We start from the raw sequence: 16,452 nt of genomic DNA, 5'->3' as shown, positions 1-16,452 counted from the left end.
TTTTTTTTTTTTTAAGTTGACAGATTTGCTGATTGCTTTAGCCTTGAATTTTAGGGCAAAGGCTTTTGTCATTGTTTTTCTTTCATCTCATCTAAAGAGTGGAGGAGAAAAGCCAGGAAAAGGGGGTCAATGTTCCTACTATCATGAAAATCTACAAAAACATAGTTGGTCTCTGCCAGCATAGCTGTTTTTGTGTTGTCACTGACAATTGTGGATAAAACTCAAAATACCATTTTCAAAGGAAAATGCGCTAAGAAAGCTTGCAGTCTGTTGTTATCGTCTCTTTATTTCCAAGGACGTGCTGAAAAATTGCATTGTATTTTAGCTTGTTGTGATTTAAATGGCCAACCAAATGAAACATAAATACTACTCTGGGTTGAATGATGTTTATTCTTTTACTTCAGCAGCTGCAGTGTCCCTGCATCCTGCTTTTCTTTTGGCCCAAATTCCTGGTGGTACAAATTGTCTTGTTTAGTCCCTTATCGAGATACTTGGACTCTTGCTCAAGACAAGTAGTGGCAAATCCAAAAATTCATTTGACAGTATGAAGCGAGTATAAGAACTGAGGGCTTGATGTTAGCTTTATTTTGGGTCTATACTGAGTGCCTCAATTTTTTTCTGACATGAGAGGAAGTGTTTCAGTTTAGCAGTATCAAAAACAGTGGTGTTTACTGAAAATGGAAATCCAGATAACAAATCAGCATTAGCACAGGCTTGTGCTCACACAAGTCCATGCTGGAGTTGCAGACTAAATGTAAATTTGAGATAAAACTTTGACTCCTTTAACTCTCCTCAATGTTGAATTATTTTATTTTATTTTTTTTTCTAACTTTTTGGTACTGAATGAGGCAAAAGTAAAAATTCTTGGTTGTTTTGAGGCGACTATGCTCTAGCTGTGTGTAGGAATTAATGTAGCTCTAGCGCAGACAGTGCGGATTGAGCTGAAATAGGAATACATAGGTAGCTTGAGGTGATCTTTACAGGAGAGCAAATAGAAGTATAAACTCTATTTGTCTCTAATTTCACCTCTGATTCTTCTGTTTCCCACACTGCCAAATCCACGCTCCGTGTAAAGTCCCCTTGCTCGCCCTGCCATGTTCTTGTACACTTTACTGACTCCTAGCTGCTACATATCGATCCGCTCCTTCCCTAAAGTCAAACAGCTTAGTTTAAAACCACTTTCACTATGGTTGTTTGTGGCCTCAATCTTGCACTTCTCTGGGATAAAGGTCTTAATCAGAGATTTTAATTTTGCAACAGCGATAAAGAAGAGCAATATATAAACTTCTATATGTACAATATGCACACAAGCCATTGCTTTCGGTTAATTCTTGGGGGGTGGGGAGGTCACGTGCTCATCCTCTGCTCAGGTCAGAGTCTGACAGAGCAGACACATGACTACGGTTCTTTCCTAACGCGACTCATGCATTTGCACAAGGGTTTCCTCATCCTCTCCCAGGAACGGCTGCCAATCTCAGGGTAATGTCACTTCTCTGTGGAGGGGGAAAGATGAGCTTTAGATGTGAAATTACTTGTAACACTGAGTCACTGCTCGATGTTAAGGTCAATGTATGTCTAAATTGCTCTAAGTAACTGAGTTTATTCTAATCCCTTTGTCACATTCCCTTGTTGCAGCTGTGACACTGTTCTGTTACTTATTTAATTACACGTTGTGTTTGCTGCTGACTGTTGCTGGGTACACTGCAAACGTTTAGATTTCTTTTCCCTTCTCTTCATTCCTGTAATGTAAACAGATTTCACTGAAGTGTATTTAACCTGAAATAATCTAGAATGCGTTGCTTTGGGCTGTGTATTTTAGGAGTTGCCTTCTGCACTTCTGTCTTCACGAAAGCAGCTTTCTTTGTGTAAAGATGGGAGGAAGGATCGTCCCTTACCCACTGCACAGAGCTGTAGGTTTTCTTTGTTTCAAACAGCTGCAGTCCATGATGCCAGTGGTGCTCTCATTGGGTGTGCTTTGAAAGCACAGATCGGTTTTGTTAACTTGTATGTTTGTGTCAGTGCACAATCCCAATACTCAGAGTTCACTCGCAGAGGGTCACCTGAAAAACTCAAAGGTCTGTGGGCTGAGCCATGTTTAGCAACCTGTTGGACAGCCATTGGAGGGCAGAAAGTGCAGGACCTGCTGTTTTTTCTTGATAAACTCTCCCCTGAGGCTACTGACATAGCTTTTAATTAGGGATTCGTTGTATGCCCACATCAACACTATCTTGCGTAGAAAGACTGTGAGTAAAAACTTGGAATGCTTGAAGAGAATGTTTAAAGGGGCTGAGGGACTGTACAGTTCTTTTATTGAAGGCATCAAAATACAAACATAGGCAGAGTAGAACTATAAAAATACAGTAAGCATGTCTAGAAATAGGGGAGATTTTTCTTATAATTAAGCCTAATGGACCTCTGTGTGTGAGTTTGATAGGATAGCTTGTTAATATTCATACTTATTTCTGTTTAGTCAGTAAGTTATGCATAAAGGACTAAAGAGAAATAATCACGTCCATGTCATTTGCCTGACTTCCTCATCCATTGTCTTTTATGGTCTTTCCACTGTTTTCTATGGGTTAAAAATTGCGAATGAAATGAGTTGGTACTTGTGTTGATCAAACACGTAATGACTCTTCTTAGTTTTGATTCCACATGCTCTTTTTGAAAGCTAAACACTGCCAGCATTCACTGGTGAATTCTTTCAGTGAATTCCTGCATATACCAAGAGGGTGGGAGAAGTAAGGGCTGAAGTGGGGTGTTGCGGGGGGGGGGGGGGGCGCCCCAGAGAGAAACGAGTGAACATCAGGAAGAGATGGGGAACAGAAAGAAAAGCTGCAGAAGAATTAAATCTTATGGTAGGGGAAGTAGTGAAGATGTCAAAAAAGAAGAAGAAAAAAAAAAAAGCTGATTTCACGTCCTCTTTCTATTAAGCCAAGAGTGCCAGGAAATTTCAAGGAAATGAGGAAAATGCTTGATATTTTTATTATACTTCAGAGAAGGTGGTAGAGGTTTTTCTTAGTATAGTGTGTTTATACTTCAAGTCACATAAAAAAAAAAAACCTGATAAGGAGATGTGGGGAAGTGGGAAGAATATTTTGCATTGATTTTGATTTGAAGAGGATGCAGAATATAATTCTCAGTTAAGTGAAGATGATTGGGTGGAATAAAGCTGTACTGTTTTTGATTAAAAAAAATATCTGCATGTAGAAAATAATTCACAAATTACTGTGAAATAACTACATGGCACTCTGTTCTACAGCAATTAGGAAGTGCTGTAAAGTGTATTCCTCTGAAGCCTAATTCTCAATTGAAGAACAAATGTGCTTTTTTATTCTGGTCTCAGAGTTCGATTCTGGGATTTCATTGCTCAGTAGGATTTTGATTGATTGATTTTTATTTTAGTAGTTTTGTCTAATTTCATAATGCTTGTATTAAATCAGATACCTCAGAGCACTTAATCATTTTTAGCTTCTAGATCTTTGCATTGGATATTATATTTGCTGTCAAAATTTAATATAAGAATTATAATAAACAAAACTCATTGATCAGATGCAGCAAACTGCAGCAATGACAGGGAACCAGAAGCCTCATCCAGAAATTTGTCTCTAATAAAGAGACACCTACTGAATTCATTGGGTTTTGGGTCAGGCCTCAATTGGATACAAAACCCATTTAGGCTTTCCACACAGGCCAGTGGATGACCTGGATTATGATAGCTATTAATCTACTGTAATAACTTACAGTCCTTACAATGAAATAGGAAAGAGGCAGATGGAAGGATGCTGTCGTGTCTTTATGTGTTGGGAAAACAAAAAATCTGGAGACCCGATGAGAGGGATATGGTGTGTAAAAAACAAAACAAAACAAAAAACCAACAAAACCAAACTATCCTTCAAACATCCTTATACATCTTCTGGTCATAAATTGCAATGGAATTAGCTGCATTACCTGTATGAGCTAACTGATGGAAGCTACATTTGTTGTAGTCTCTTATCCAGGAGAGAAGGTGGGGTTGGAAATACTAATGCTCTACATTACCCCTCCTGTGAACCTGTTCTGTGATACTCAACTCCCTGTCAAGTACACCTGCTCTGCTAGGTAAAGAGTCTCAGCTCTTTACATACACTGAGGTCTTAATTCAGGAATTGTGTTCATAAGCAGCAAAAAAATCTAGGCATTAATGAGAGAGAAGGGAAGCCTGGATGTAGGAAAGGCTGCTGGGTGGCTCTTTTATCTGGAACGAGGCAGTAAGGAAGGAGGTATTTCCATCTTCAAGGATTTTGCTTCCTTAGTGTGCACTAAATCTCTATTAAAAAAATAATACAGTTATGTATTGCTTTCATGTTTACTGGCCATTCTTTCCATGATAGTGTTGCAAATAAAAGAAATAAGTCTTTGGAACTAGTTTCACTTTCCAAGTGCTGACTCCTGTATTGCTTGAAAGTAGTGCTGGTTAAGCCCGTGCCTTCTTATAATTTATAAATGGGAGAAGTGTAAACTTTTGCCTCAGTGTCTTTATATTACAACAAGGTGCTGGTACAGGTGGTGTCCGTAGCACGTCATGATCCTAGCTTGCTTTTGTAGATATTTTGCATCTACTGGAAGAAATAAAGGTCTCTGTAGAATATTCTCTGATGAATGCCAGGAGGGTCCAGAGTACACTTCTGACCTATAGAAGGCTGCAGATGTTGCCAATACCGCAGCCGAGGAACTGGGAAATGCAAGGTCCAGGAGCTGCTGAACAGCTGTGGAGGCTCTGGGAAGCACTTCCCACTGTGTCTTCCAGGGGTGATCAATTGGTGTGTACTGTTTTCATCCATGTCAGCTGCTCCTTTAGCACAGCACTCAGCAACTCATCACACTGTAGCTGTTCACCTCCCAGAAGCCATAGAAAACACCGACAAAAGGGATGCTCTAATACCTTTCTATCACTTTTCCAGTATTCCTTTCCTTTTTAGTAGCTAAGAAGTGATTAGGATGACTGGGTAAGGATGATAAATTTGGTGATGATGAGGAAGCATGAACAACCCACGTTCAGCAATTGCTTATCTCCAAAGGCCCCTAAAAGAAAGTGAATATTATCAGTTAAATATCAGCTTTTTCCCCCCCTCTGTGTTGCTGAGATGGGGGAAAAAATAATACTGTTTAATGTATCTACTCTGGAGAGGAACATTCTGATCATAAATCAAATGATTAAACCAGATAACTGGCATCATGCTGGCCATTTACCTAGAGAATAAAGAGGTTTGAATTAATTGGCACTAATGGAGTTGCTCTATTCAGAGAGTTATGTTGAGATACCCACAATTGTCCTTCCTGTATGTGGTCATGAAGCTCTTTTGGATGATGTTCAGGGGCTACCATTAAAACTTGTTTTAAAGAAAAAACGCAACAACAAAAACTCACTAATTTACACTCTTGTGCTTACTGCTTGGCTTGGGCTTTGTCCCTTCTTTGGAACAAGGGAGGTAAGACCATAGGATATCTGATGTAGCTTAAAATATTTTAAGGTCTTGTTTTTGAGAGCATCTTGTGATGTCTTTTTCATCTGTATACTTGCTGTCTACTCCTGTACATTAGCACAAAGGGCCCCTCCTATTTGGCAAGGAAAAAAAGCTGAGAGAGTCTGAGCATTGTAGCCTGGAAACAACTTTCAGTGTAGCTATGCACCTGCTATCTTTAGGAGCACAGATTGTAATAACAACAATACTGCCTCTGGTTTTCAGATCTGGCAACTGTGAATGATGCTTCAGTGTTTGTAACTGCTGTTGGTCTGGTGGGAGAACTGGGAGGCTGCTGATATAGCTTAAAAAGGCAACAGCAGCGTATCTATGGAGCTGGGGGGGGGGAAGCCTTAAAAACAGAAATACGTTGCTATGTATTTTCTTGAATTGATCAATTTTGCCATTATTCATTCATATTTTGCTACTTAAAAGCTTTAAATGAAGAAAATGTGGGACCTTGAATGCTGCAGCTTTGGTGGCTGCTTATCAACCACTCATGAATATACATTCTGTAGAAGTTAAACTGTGGCACTTCTCATTTTAAGGTGAAATTGAATGGTCTGAAAATGGATCCATCTTCTACTGCGCTACCAGCAACCATTATAGAGCAAGCTGCCTCGCGGCTAGGATGCAGCCCAACAGACAAGAAACTTGCTTTATACTTAGACGAAGAAGATGAGTTAAAGCATCTTCGTGAATGTTTCTATATCCCGAAAGTCAAGGATCTGCCTCCAAGTGAGAATTATAATTACAGTGGAAGAGTGGGGGGAGGGTGGGGAATTCTTATCTTCTGCATATGTTTATTGCAGATCACTGGAAATCATTGTCACTTATGAGATAATTGAGCAATTGCAGTTATATCTGAGCACAGTGTGTCCCTGGTGTTGCTAAATCAATCCATCAACTTATTCTAGCACCAAAAGCTTTATGCTCTCATTCCCTTCCTGAATAAAATGCGAGGATACAGTGCTTGCATGGTGCTTATGCTGTCAGTCAGCTGCTTTGAACAATATAGTGACTGATTGAAAATTATAGGCAGAAGCCTTTCTAGCTAATGGTTTGAAACAGCAATGTCGCTTACAACTTGTAGTTCAGCACAGTTACTTCCTCAGTATAATACAGCTTAGTGTTATCTGTCTAGTTGCAATTATTTTAGTTAATGAATGGGACGGTATGTATATTTTATTCACATTCCTTCCTTATTGCTAGTAGTGGAGATGATTTTCTTCCTGAGGCTAGATGAAGACTGTGCCTTAAAGCAAATAATTGATCTCAGCAAATAATTCGTAACAAAGCCTTTATTTGGGGATTGCTTTCCCCATGAATTGCCTACAAACAGATCACTGCGTGTTTCAGTGTAGCCATGCAAAAGAGTCTCTAACTTTTTCTAACCTGATGAGTAGGTTGTTCTGGGGAGACTGGATTTGGGCACAGAGGGAATTCTGGTCAGGTTGTTAAGAGAGGACCTGGTGTGCAAGCAGCCAGCCAGGAAGGGTAAGCCAGGAGGGATGCTTTTGCTTCTTATCAGCGCTCCTGACAGAAAGTGCAAAGCATTTCCATGTTTGGATGCTCTGGTGCTGTGCTTGGCACTGCTACCAGTGGGTTTTGTAGCTGCTACTGCTGTTGTGTATGGCCACAAGTGACCAGGGAAACCTGGTGTGAGCATCTATCTTCAAAGGCAATGTGCTCTTGGGCTCTGCTCTGCTTCCCAAGTCCCAACTGGGTTTATTTTCATCTCACATGTCAAATGCATGGGGAACAAAACTTGAAGTCTTTTCAGCTGGTATTACCTTGGATGGTGAGAATGGTTATGCATGGTCCTCCTCTCTAATACCCTTCTCTGTGGCAGAAAGCTTTTATTAAAAATTTAAGGAAAAAAAAAATCACAGTTTTCTTGCAAAATATTTTTGCTAATAAAAGCAGGCACGATTTCTGCAGATTTTTTCTGGAAAGGAAAGTTCTGATGGAACCTGAGAAATTATAGTTCCACTCATGAGATTACTCTTGGAAAAGGTCCATAATGGAAAACTGACAATTTCTTGAATTTCTGAACATTTTTTGAATGTGTGTTCCTTCAATATCTCCTTACCTAGCAATCTGGAATGCTGGGAATGCAGTGTGGTGGTTTCACTCTCAGGGGCAGTTGAACTCCAGTGCAATGCCTTAGCAGATTCAAGTTAACAGAAGTATCAAAATCTACATACAACTGACGAGATACTTCTGTGACAGTATTTGTTGCTTCCTTTCTAACATCCTCTATAATATGTTTGTCAATTAGCATAATATTTGGACCAAATCTGAATTTCTTTACCCAAGTTACTATAATTCATGTACCTGAGATTGTGAATGCTTTTTTTTTTTGAAGCTAAGCAGCCTATTGATAGTATCAGTTGAACAGCCTAGAGAACCCATCATTTTTGTATTCACAAATTGAAGGTTCTCTCTTCCCCCTTTTTCCCTGTCTCTGTTAGAAGCAGCTTCCCTGCTGAAAAACAGTAGGGGTGTGGGGAAAAAAATATATATTTACACTGCCAGCACAGAGATCTCATGACATTTATCTTGGCACAGGAGCGGATCCTAGATAGCATGCTTAAGATAAATGTCATTACAGGAATTAGCCATCAAATACCTTTTTATATATTTACATAAAGCGTAACAGTGAGGTTTTAAAATGAAGCCTTAGAAGAAGCAGATGAGAACATCCATAAGAGACAACTGTAAAGTTACATACGTGAAAATATTTAGGAAGTCAGTATAGTAGCTTAATTTTGTTTTCAGCTTACAAACTGTCTCAGCTGTCTATAATGTTTATTTGTTATATCGATCAGGGAGAAACAACTAGCAGTCTAAGTCCCTGGCAAATCTGAGGTTTTATGGGCAAGCCTGAGGGACAATGCACAGGTGAGCAAATAAGAAGAGATGATAGGAGAAGATTTAGGGAAACATTCACGTATCATCTACCTCTGAGATGACAGTATAGTCTCTTTAATGTTTTTTTCTTGCATGTTGAGAGAGGTAGGAATGACTGGATTGTGTTCAGGTACCAAATTGTCAGTCTGATTAAGGCTGTGGCATGTGTTTTGTCATATCATAAAGGAACTGAGCATCATTTGCTTTTCTTGAGAATAAAAAGTTGTCCTGGAGTGAAAGTGGTAAGCTGTATTTCCCTGAAGAGATGGTTAAAGGTACTGTTAGTATTAAAAATGTGGCTCTTTGGAGGGCTTGTTGGAGATGTGTGCATGGGGAAATAGGAAGATATGTAAGAAGTGATCTTTCATCCTTCAACGAGGCATAGGATTCAAGTAATTTGTAAGCAGATTTAATCAATTTCTGGCTCATGAAAATATTATTTCTGATTCTTTGGATTGAATATTTCTGAAAACATACGTGCTTTTGAAATTTGAAAGGTATGGAAATACATCTCTAATGCAAAAAAATTATGTAGGTCTGACCAATCCACACACATTCAAATAGATGTAAGAATCGTTGATAATGTATCTGATAAATCTTTAGGTAAATCGTTGTTCATGTATCTTATCCTATTCTAAGGGCACATTTTTGTAATTATCTATCTTTTTGTACCAGTCTTTATCTCATCAGTAGATCTTGCTTCTTATTAGAATATTTCATAGATTTATGTCAACCACCACTCCACTAGGAATAAAATGGTCTAGTACTGTAAGAAATAAGGGTTATTTTTGTGAAAGACACTTGTCTTAAACTTGACTGTAATGATATCACAATGACAGTGGAAATTTTGGAATATAGTGAAATGCTGATCAAGACCAGACAAACTAAACAACGAAGCAAACAAAACCCTAGAGTAGACAGCAGCAGCTGTCCAAAATGAGTATTTTAATGATGCCAGGGACAAGGAAATAAACAGCCTTTTGTGAAAAGGAAGAGTATAGTCTCATATAAAGGCTATCACATGCCAGAAAACAAATATCAAAAGTGACAGATGTAAAAGTAGAAAGATACATTTTCTTAAAGAAGTAATGCTGCTGCTTTCCAACAGCAACCCAAGAGGTGTTTTATCTAGAGAGAACTGTGGTGCAAGAAAAGCAGCCTTGTTTATAATTCCTTACCTGTTTTAATGCTTGATTGAAATAGAAAGAGTAACAGTGAGATTTAGAGCTTGAATTCTTGAGCAAAGACCCTTCTTGCTGTTCCCAATGAGACCATATTCTGTGCTTCTTGATAGGAAGAGAACTGTTAATAGAACCAATTTAGGACCATGGATAATATTTATACCTCTCTCCTTTCATTCCTATTAAAATATGGATGAAAAACAGACATAGTATCTGTAAAACAGATTAGGCTGAAATTGCTCTCTGACTTATGCTTTTTAAAAGCTTCTAAAGCTTTAAGGAATAAATTACCTATGTTGCCTATACTTCTGAAATATGTGTTTCTGGTGAAGTTCAATGAATTTGGTAATTGTTAGTGTGAAATGTAGTAAGAGACCTCTTCCAGACACCTAATCTATTTTTCTACCGCTTTAAAATAATATTTTCAGACTGAATTGCAGACTTATTTAATTCTAGCATGCATCTTAACATATTCCCTCGTTTACTAAGAATACAGGTAATGTTAACTTCGGGTTTTGTAAGTACCTCTATAGATGCATGCTGATTGCTTATAAGAAGATCATCTGTGCCTTCAAGGATATCTAGTGTGAGAAACAATAGAAAAAGACAATGTTTGGATTGATAGACGATGACATGGGGTAATTAGATTGTTCAGAACATCACTAGAGCTATTATTTATAAATTTCCAGGCCTTGCTTTCTCCTAATTATTGCAAGAATTTGTCAACATACATTTCCTCCTCCTTAGCAGAGGATGACGTGAAGTGCAGCCCACAATATATGCTGACAAGAACTTTTGTGACTGCCTTACACTATTCCAAAAATGAATATTTCTCTAGGTAGCAATTTAATCATGCGGAGAGATCTTAATGAAAGACACAAATTTACCTAGTCTTAACTTCTACTAAGCGTACAATTGAAGTAGTTTCACAGCTCAAAATAGTGATATATTGATGATAGAATAAGTGGATGGTCTGGCCAGGGAAATGCTCAATTTTCACTCACTGTTCATTAGGAACCTGACAAAATCAGTGCTGGTGGCTGCTTTCCATGCAGCTGAGAAACCTGGGGATTTAATTCTGCCTGAACTCACACTGGTTCCAAAGTGCATGTGCATGCACTTGGCCCCAGATTGCAGGAGCGTGAGGGAATAACCACTTGCATGTTGCTCTGCTGTCCTCCACCTTAGAAGAGGACACTTTTATGATGAGGCCACTTGTATGGCAGGAGGAAGGCTGGGATATTGCAATCCTGTTTGCATTTGGGGAGCAGCTGTGATGGAAGCAGCTCTGGGTGGTGACACGTGGATATATTCCTTCCTTGTGTTATTTGTGGTTTCCCACTGCAGCTGACCTGACCCTGGTAAACGGAGAGGAGAGCTGCATATACTTTGTTGGGAATTCTCTTGGACTCCAGCCAAAAAAAGTTAAAACTTACCTGGATGAAGAACTGGACAAGTGGGCTCGAACGTAAGTAGACCATGTGAAACACCACCCTGTGCTTCAGATGAGCACTCTGCTTTATTTTAGGATTTGCTTTAGAGATGCTTGAGTAGAAGAATAGTGTGCTAAACCCTCTCCAGCACAGGAATAAAATGTTCAGTGTTTCCCCAGAATGGTTTAAATCTCCTTTAAAGGTGTGAGTGGCAAAGGAGGCAGAGAGAAATTTTCAGTTATGATGACCTGTGCTGCTCATGATGGCTCTGCTTTGACCCCTCTGAAGGGCTGTGCAGTTTAAGCATCCCCATCCAATTGCTGCATAAGTTTATACACAAGGTGCATGAACTCACTTGGTTACTGCAGTTTGCTAAGGAACATGATTCAGTTTTAGGACTTGTGATGTTTCTAATTCATATTTTAACTGCTTGTGATTCACTTGAAGGGAGCTGCAGTTGGGTCAGTTCCCCTTGAAATGGCACAGAGCACAAATGGTGCTACTGGGGAGATATCAGCTCTTCTTGACCCAAGTTGATATTGCAGATGGAGACTGCATGATGTAAATGTGAAAAGTTTGTGGCTGCTGTTTGCCTTGTTAATAGATGGATGCTGTGAACTAATAAAAATGGTTTACTGTTTCATATTTATTACTTCTTTTCTTAGAAGTGAAAAGAAGGTTGAGAATGAATGGGAATGGGATTGAACTTTGGGAAGCCCTCTTTCCTGCTGGTTATTCATTCAGTGCAGCACTGCAGTTTCTACAGCCATTTGAAAAAAATTGCAACCTTGTCCATTTCTGTATGATTATCGTACTTTATCAGAGAAACAGCTGAGTTTTTTCGAAAGCTAAAAAGCAGATAGCACTCTTATCTGTTACTGATGCACTGCGAGTGCAAATGTATTTCAGCTCCCTTAGTGCACCTTTTTATTGGTTCGCTTCCATCCCTATGTTTGTCTTTGCTACAGTGAAGCATATATTTTTTTTCTTCCCCCTCAACGATTATAAAATTTTGGAAGAAAAGTGTAGGCAGCATGTTTCTCCAGAAGATCAAAAGCCCCTTAAGTAGCTGTATCCAAGGGGGAAATATGGCTGGATGTGATTTCTAGCTAACAGAAGAGAGGCAGCAAACCCAAAAAGGCTATTTGGATCTGAGTTGTATTTTTTGGCAAACAGATTACCCAGAATACATCAAAGATTTAAAGAAAATAAATTTACAAAAAAAATTTCCAAAATGGTGCTGGCTGCAGATGTATTTAAGGCAACTGAGACAGTCAAGGTGAGGTTGAGCAAAATTTGAACTAAGGAATTTGTGCAAAGGAAATGATGGTGGCAGGGAGGGAGGATCAAGTGATGGGAGCTGCGAAGGGATATGGAGCTGAAACACAAATAGTTCTTCTGGTCACCAAGGTCAGCTTAGCAAAATCCAGTATAAGACAGCAGCTGAAGCTTGCTCAATGCCCTCTGTGTTGGCAGTGTTGAATTTAGTGGCTGCGGCATAAAAATAAGTAGCAAGACTTGAAGGATGTTTCTAATTCATACACCATTTCTTAAAGTCAGTAGTGACACAGATTCTGTCTCTCTTAGAAAACGTGATAAACCAATTTGGTTGCTGTGTCATAGGACTCATCTTAAATAGCTGCTGCACTGTCTATTTAAAATGTTTTCTCTGCTTCTAGCTGGTGGCAAGAGTGAAAGGGACAATTACCTGGGAGCTGCCACTGGGGATGGGAAGCTCATGTCTCTGAGTGGTGATGGGCACAACTCATTAGCACAAGACAAAGGAAAAGGCTTTCATGTGTTTTTTTCTTTCTTGTGCTCCCTCTCACACTGGCACTGCATTCCCCCCCACACACAGTTCAAATGGGGGATTATTGCTTTCTTTCCTTGCTGACTTTTCTGACTCCAACATAACTCCTGGTTTGGGATTTTCTTTTTTGCATGTTCCTCCTTTCTCTCTTTTGTATTAATATATAGAGACTTCAGAGATAGATAGATATATTTAAGCCACTGATGTTCTCAGTGTAGATTAAAATAAGAGCACTGGAGACTTTATCCTTTTTGTTTTCTTGTTTTGATTTCTACTGAATCTGAGGTTTCCTGAATGGGGCAAAGAGATGAAGGGTTGTCTCCTCTATGCTTAGCCTAGAATCAGCAAGATTCCACTTGTCCGCTGTTTGAAATCTAAAAGACCAAGGTTCCAGTGACTTGCCTGGTTGGATGAAGGCCAGAAGATGCTTTACAGTATTTTTTTTTCCCTCTTCATCTGCCAAAGCTGTTTATGCAATTAATGCATTTTATAGAATAATTGCATGCAAACATACTCAAATGTAAAAGAAAAACTTTGCCTTTTGAGGTGACTCATTGGAGTTGTTAAATCAGGATGGAGCCTGCTGTAGGTCAGTTGTGCTTTGCAAGGAGATGGCAAGGGAGAGGAGAGCCTGTGATATGGAAGTCTGAGGAGCTTGTTTAGTTGGGCAAAATGAAGAGTAAAAGGGAAAAGGATTGCTGAATGTGTCATGGTATAAGCACTGGGGGGAAGGAACAGCATGTGAAATAACATACTGGTATGGTAAATATAAACTGAGAATTAATACATTCAGGGTAGAAACTAATTAACTATATATGCTTGGAAGCATTTAAGCAATCTGGTAACAACCTTCTGGTATAATAGAAAAAAAATATGCATGTCTGATGAGAGCTTTACAATATGGCACCTGCAGTACCAAAAGACTGGTTTTAGTGCATTAAAAGGTGTCTTTCGTGCTGAACTCACCTTTCAAGACATAACAGCCCTGTGAACAGGAGGGCAGCTTGGGCAAAGCCACTTCTCTGCCATTCTGTAAGAGTCATCTCTGTATTGTACGCTTTAGCACACTGTATGTTAGGACTGTAAATGTCTTCTTTATTGTCCTGGTTTTTGTTTTTGTGGGTTTTTCTTTTTTCTTTCAGTTTTATCTTCAATCTACTACGCTATGCAGTTCTTTTTCCTTGGATATGTCCTTTCCTTTGACTACTTCTTTGCTTGAAGCCAACATGAAAGTTAAGAGTCTGTATTGGCTCCTTAAGCAGCTTGCATCATTTTTGGCAAAGAAGCAAAAAGGAAATTTCCATTTGAACGAGATTTGGATGAGTGCAGAAGATTCCTGAAGCTGGCAGTTAATGTAAATCCCTATTGTTACCTCCTTTGGAACCTTGGGATCGTATCAGAAAAAGTGTTTTTAGTTTTCATAGTGACTTTTAAATCAGCCAGGCCTCAGCAAATAAAATGTGGCGTTCAGATTTCTTCCCAAATTGAAAACAAAATGGTAACTGACGAAAAATTAATTTGCAGAATGAGAAGTTCTCTCAGTAGTTTAAGAAATTGATCTGTCTGTATGATGCCTTACGATTTGATGAGATGTGTTTTGTATCCATTAATTTGAGTACTTCAATTTAAATCTCTCTTGCTATCAGGAGTACAGTGGAAGCAAAATAAGTTAGGTTACATGTGTCTGAGGGGAATGCCAGAAGCACCGCACTTGTCCTTAAAGATTATTACCCCCAGTGCCTACCAGAGCTCAGCGAGGGGTGGCATAATATACAGAGAGATAAATTCTCTGAGGTAGAGCATAGAATTTTACAACCTAAGTGGAATAGGATGTATTGTGCCATCAGCAAAGGCTACAGAGTTTCATGTGATTAAAATAAAAAAAAAAAAAGTCCAAGAATATGCCTTTAACTACCATTTTAGCTGCAATAATTTTTGTCTCTTGGCATTTATATTGCCCATCAAGAGGAAGGCAAGCTATAAGATGTGCCATAATAATATGAATAATAATTAATGCTGGTTCTCCCCTCTTTCACTGTACTCAATTTTTTTTTGTGTGCTTTCTTTTCGAAATAAAATAATCTCACAGCTGAAATCTCATATCTGTCTTCGTGATAACTTGGAAATTTATTCTGAGTTTTTTGTTAGTCTTGTATGTTGGTAGAGAGAGCTTTTGTCAGTAAATTCCCATTAGAAGGACACTAATGGCTATAAAATCAGAGAAAGCTAATGAAAAAGAATCCCATAGGTAGTTAGGGCTTCTTTTTCCTATCTTATTATGTTCAGTATCCTCTTTCAGAAATGCAGATTCCTTCAGGCTGGGAGCCACTGAAAATCTGTTTGTGTTTTTCTTTTTTTTTTTTTTAAAAAAAACAATCTGTGTTATGCCAAATTTTCTTGGTCACTGTATTACACTTAAGGATAGGAAGGAAAATTGGCTATAAGCGTCTTGTTGTTTGTGAAACACATACCACTGTCTTTAGGGAAAGCAGCTGCATTATGTCCTGATTGGAGAAGCTAGGAACTGTGTTTCTCCACTTACCCAGCTACTGCCCTTATTTTTCATCTATGAAATATTCTTGTAAATGAGCCCTATTTCACACTGCCCGCTTCTCATCTCAAGATCTCATCAGAGAGTAATTCCAAAACTGAGAAAAGCAGTCAGCTGGTGAACTGTGACCTTATCCAAATTAAGGAGCGAGGTCCTCCTCTTAATCTCTGTGGAGTTGGACTGGTTGAATGTAGGGAGACTGTATTTTGTCTGTAAGAGATATTCAGTATTACCTGTGTTAAGCAGCAGCTAGTCCAAAAACAATTGGTATTTCTCAAAGAATAGGCAAAAAATGTTGGAAACAAATTGTATACTTGGTGGCAGTTTGTATTTTCTTTGCTTGGGGTTGTGGTTCTTCTTGAAATATCTCTAAGAGGTGTGATTTAGAGACGAGGTAATCAGAAAATCTGACTGTAAAAACATCCAGGTTATTTGTGTAGGTGGTGGGACAAAATTCTGCTTGAGGCAGGAAAATTGAAGGTGGATGGGTAAAAACAATCTTCTAAATAGTGTGAAGGATGGGGGGCTGGCTTGGATTCTCTCATACACACTCCTTTGTCACACCTGAATCTGCCAGAAGTCTTCTCTTGATTTTAAGTGAATATGTAGGTTCATTCCTCTTTAAAAGGTTTCTTACGTGCTGTTTTTCCTTTTTCTCATCACGACTTCTCAGGCTTATTTTTCCTACTCTGTTTCCTACTGTCTCAGTCCCTTTTTGAAGCTGCTTTATACTTGGTTCCCATGCAGCCTGGCATTTCTGACTCCACAGGTACCCTGTGGTGCTCTGCAAATGTGAAAATCATCCAGTGTGAGATGGAATGAGATGGAAGCCCAGAGCAATGTTCCCCTGGATTAGCACCATTATTGCTTTTCTCAATCTGCTATCATTTGCATTTAAATCTGAACACCACCCCCTGTATGTTTAAGAAATTTTACAATTTTTTATTTTTATATGCATGGTGACTTCTTTAAAAGTTTAATTCTGTCACATTCAAAGCAAAAAAAATAAAGTTAAATCCAGAAGTGAAGTCTCTTTGGAGTAGTGATGCATTCAGATCTATAG

General features: G+C 38.8%; 1 protein-coding gene across 4 annotated transcripts in view; it reads left to right on the top strand.

The window, feature by feature from the left end:
• Positions 1-1,400: 1,400 nt before the first annotated feature.
• The window catches only part of KYNU (kynureninase), a 55,200-nt gene continuing 40,148 nt past the window's right edge, over positions 1,401-16,452 (top strand). For 2 of the 4 annotated variants that reach the window (XM_042877714.1, XM_042877713.1), the window contains exons 1-3: positions 4,781-4,799; positions 6,050-6,239; positions 10,943-11,063. In XM_042877714.1, coding sequence (XP_042733648.1) covers positions 6,071-6,239; positions 10,943-11,063 — 290 coding nt within the window. In that variant the 5' untranslated portion in view covers positions 4,781-4,799; positions 6,050-6,070. Of the gene's footprint in view, positions 1,480-2,142; positions 2,244-4,780; positions 4,800-6,049; positions 6,240-10,942; positions 11,064-16,452 lie in introns of those variants that run through there. The other 2 variants (XM_042877716.1, XM_042877715.1) reach the window with 2 other exon arrangements.

The sequence above is a fragment of the Lagopus leucura genome, unplaced genomic scaffold (assembly GCF_019238085.1).
Source record: "Lagopus leucura isolate 7727_CA_CO unplaced genomic scaffold, USGS_WTPT01 Super-Scaffold_100019, whole genome shotgun sequence".
Classification (NCBI taxonomy): Eukaryota; Metazoa; Chordata; class Aves; order Galliformes; family Phasianidae; genus Lagopus; species Lagopus leucura.
Note: the sequence above shows the minus strand (reverse complement) of the source record. Positions and strands in the feature narration are given on the sequence as shown.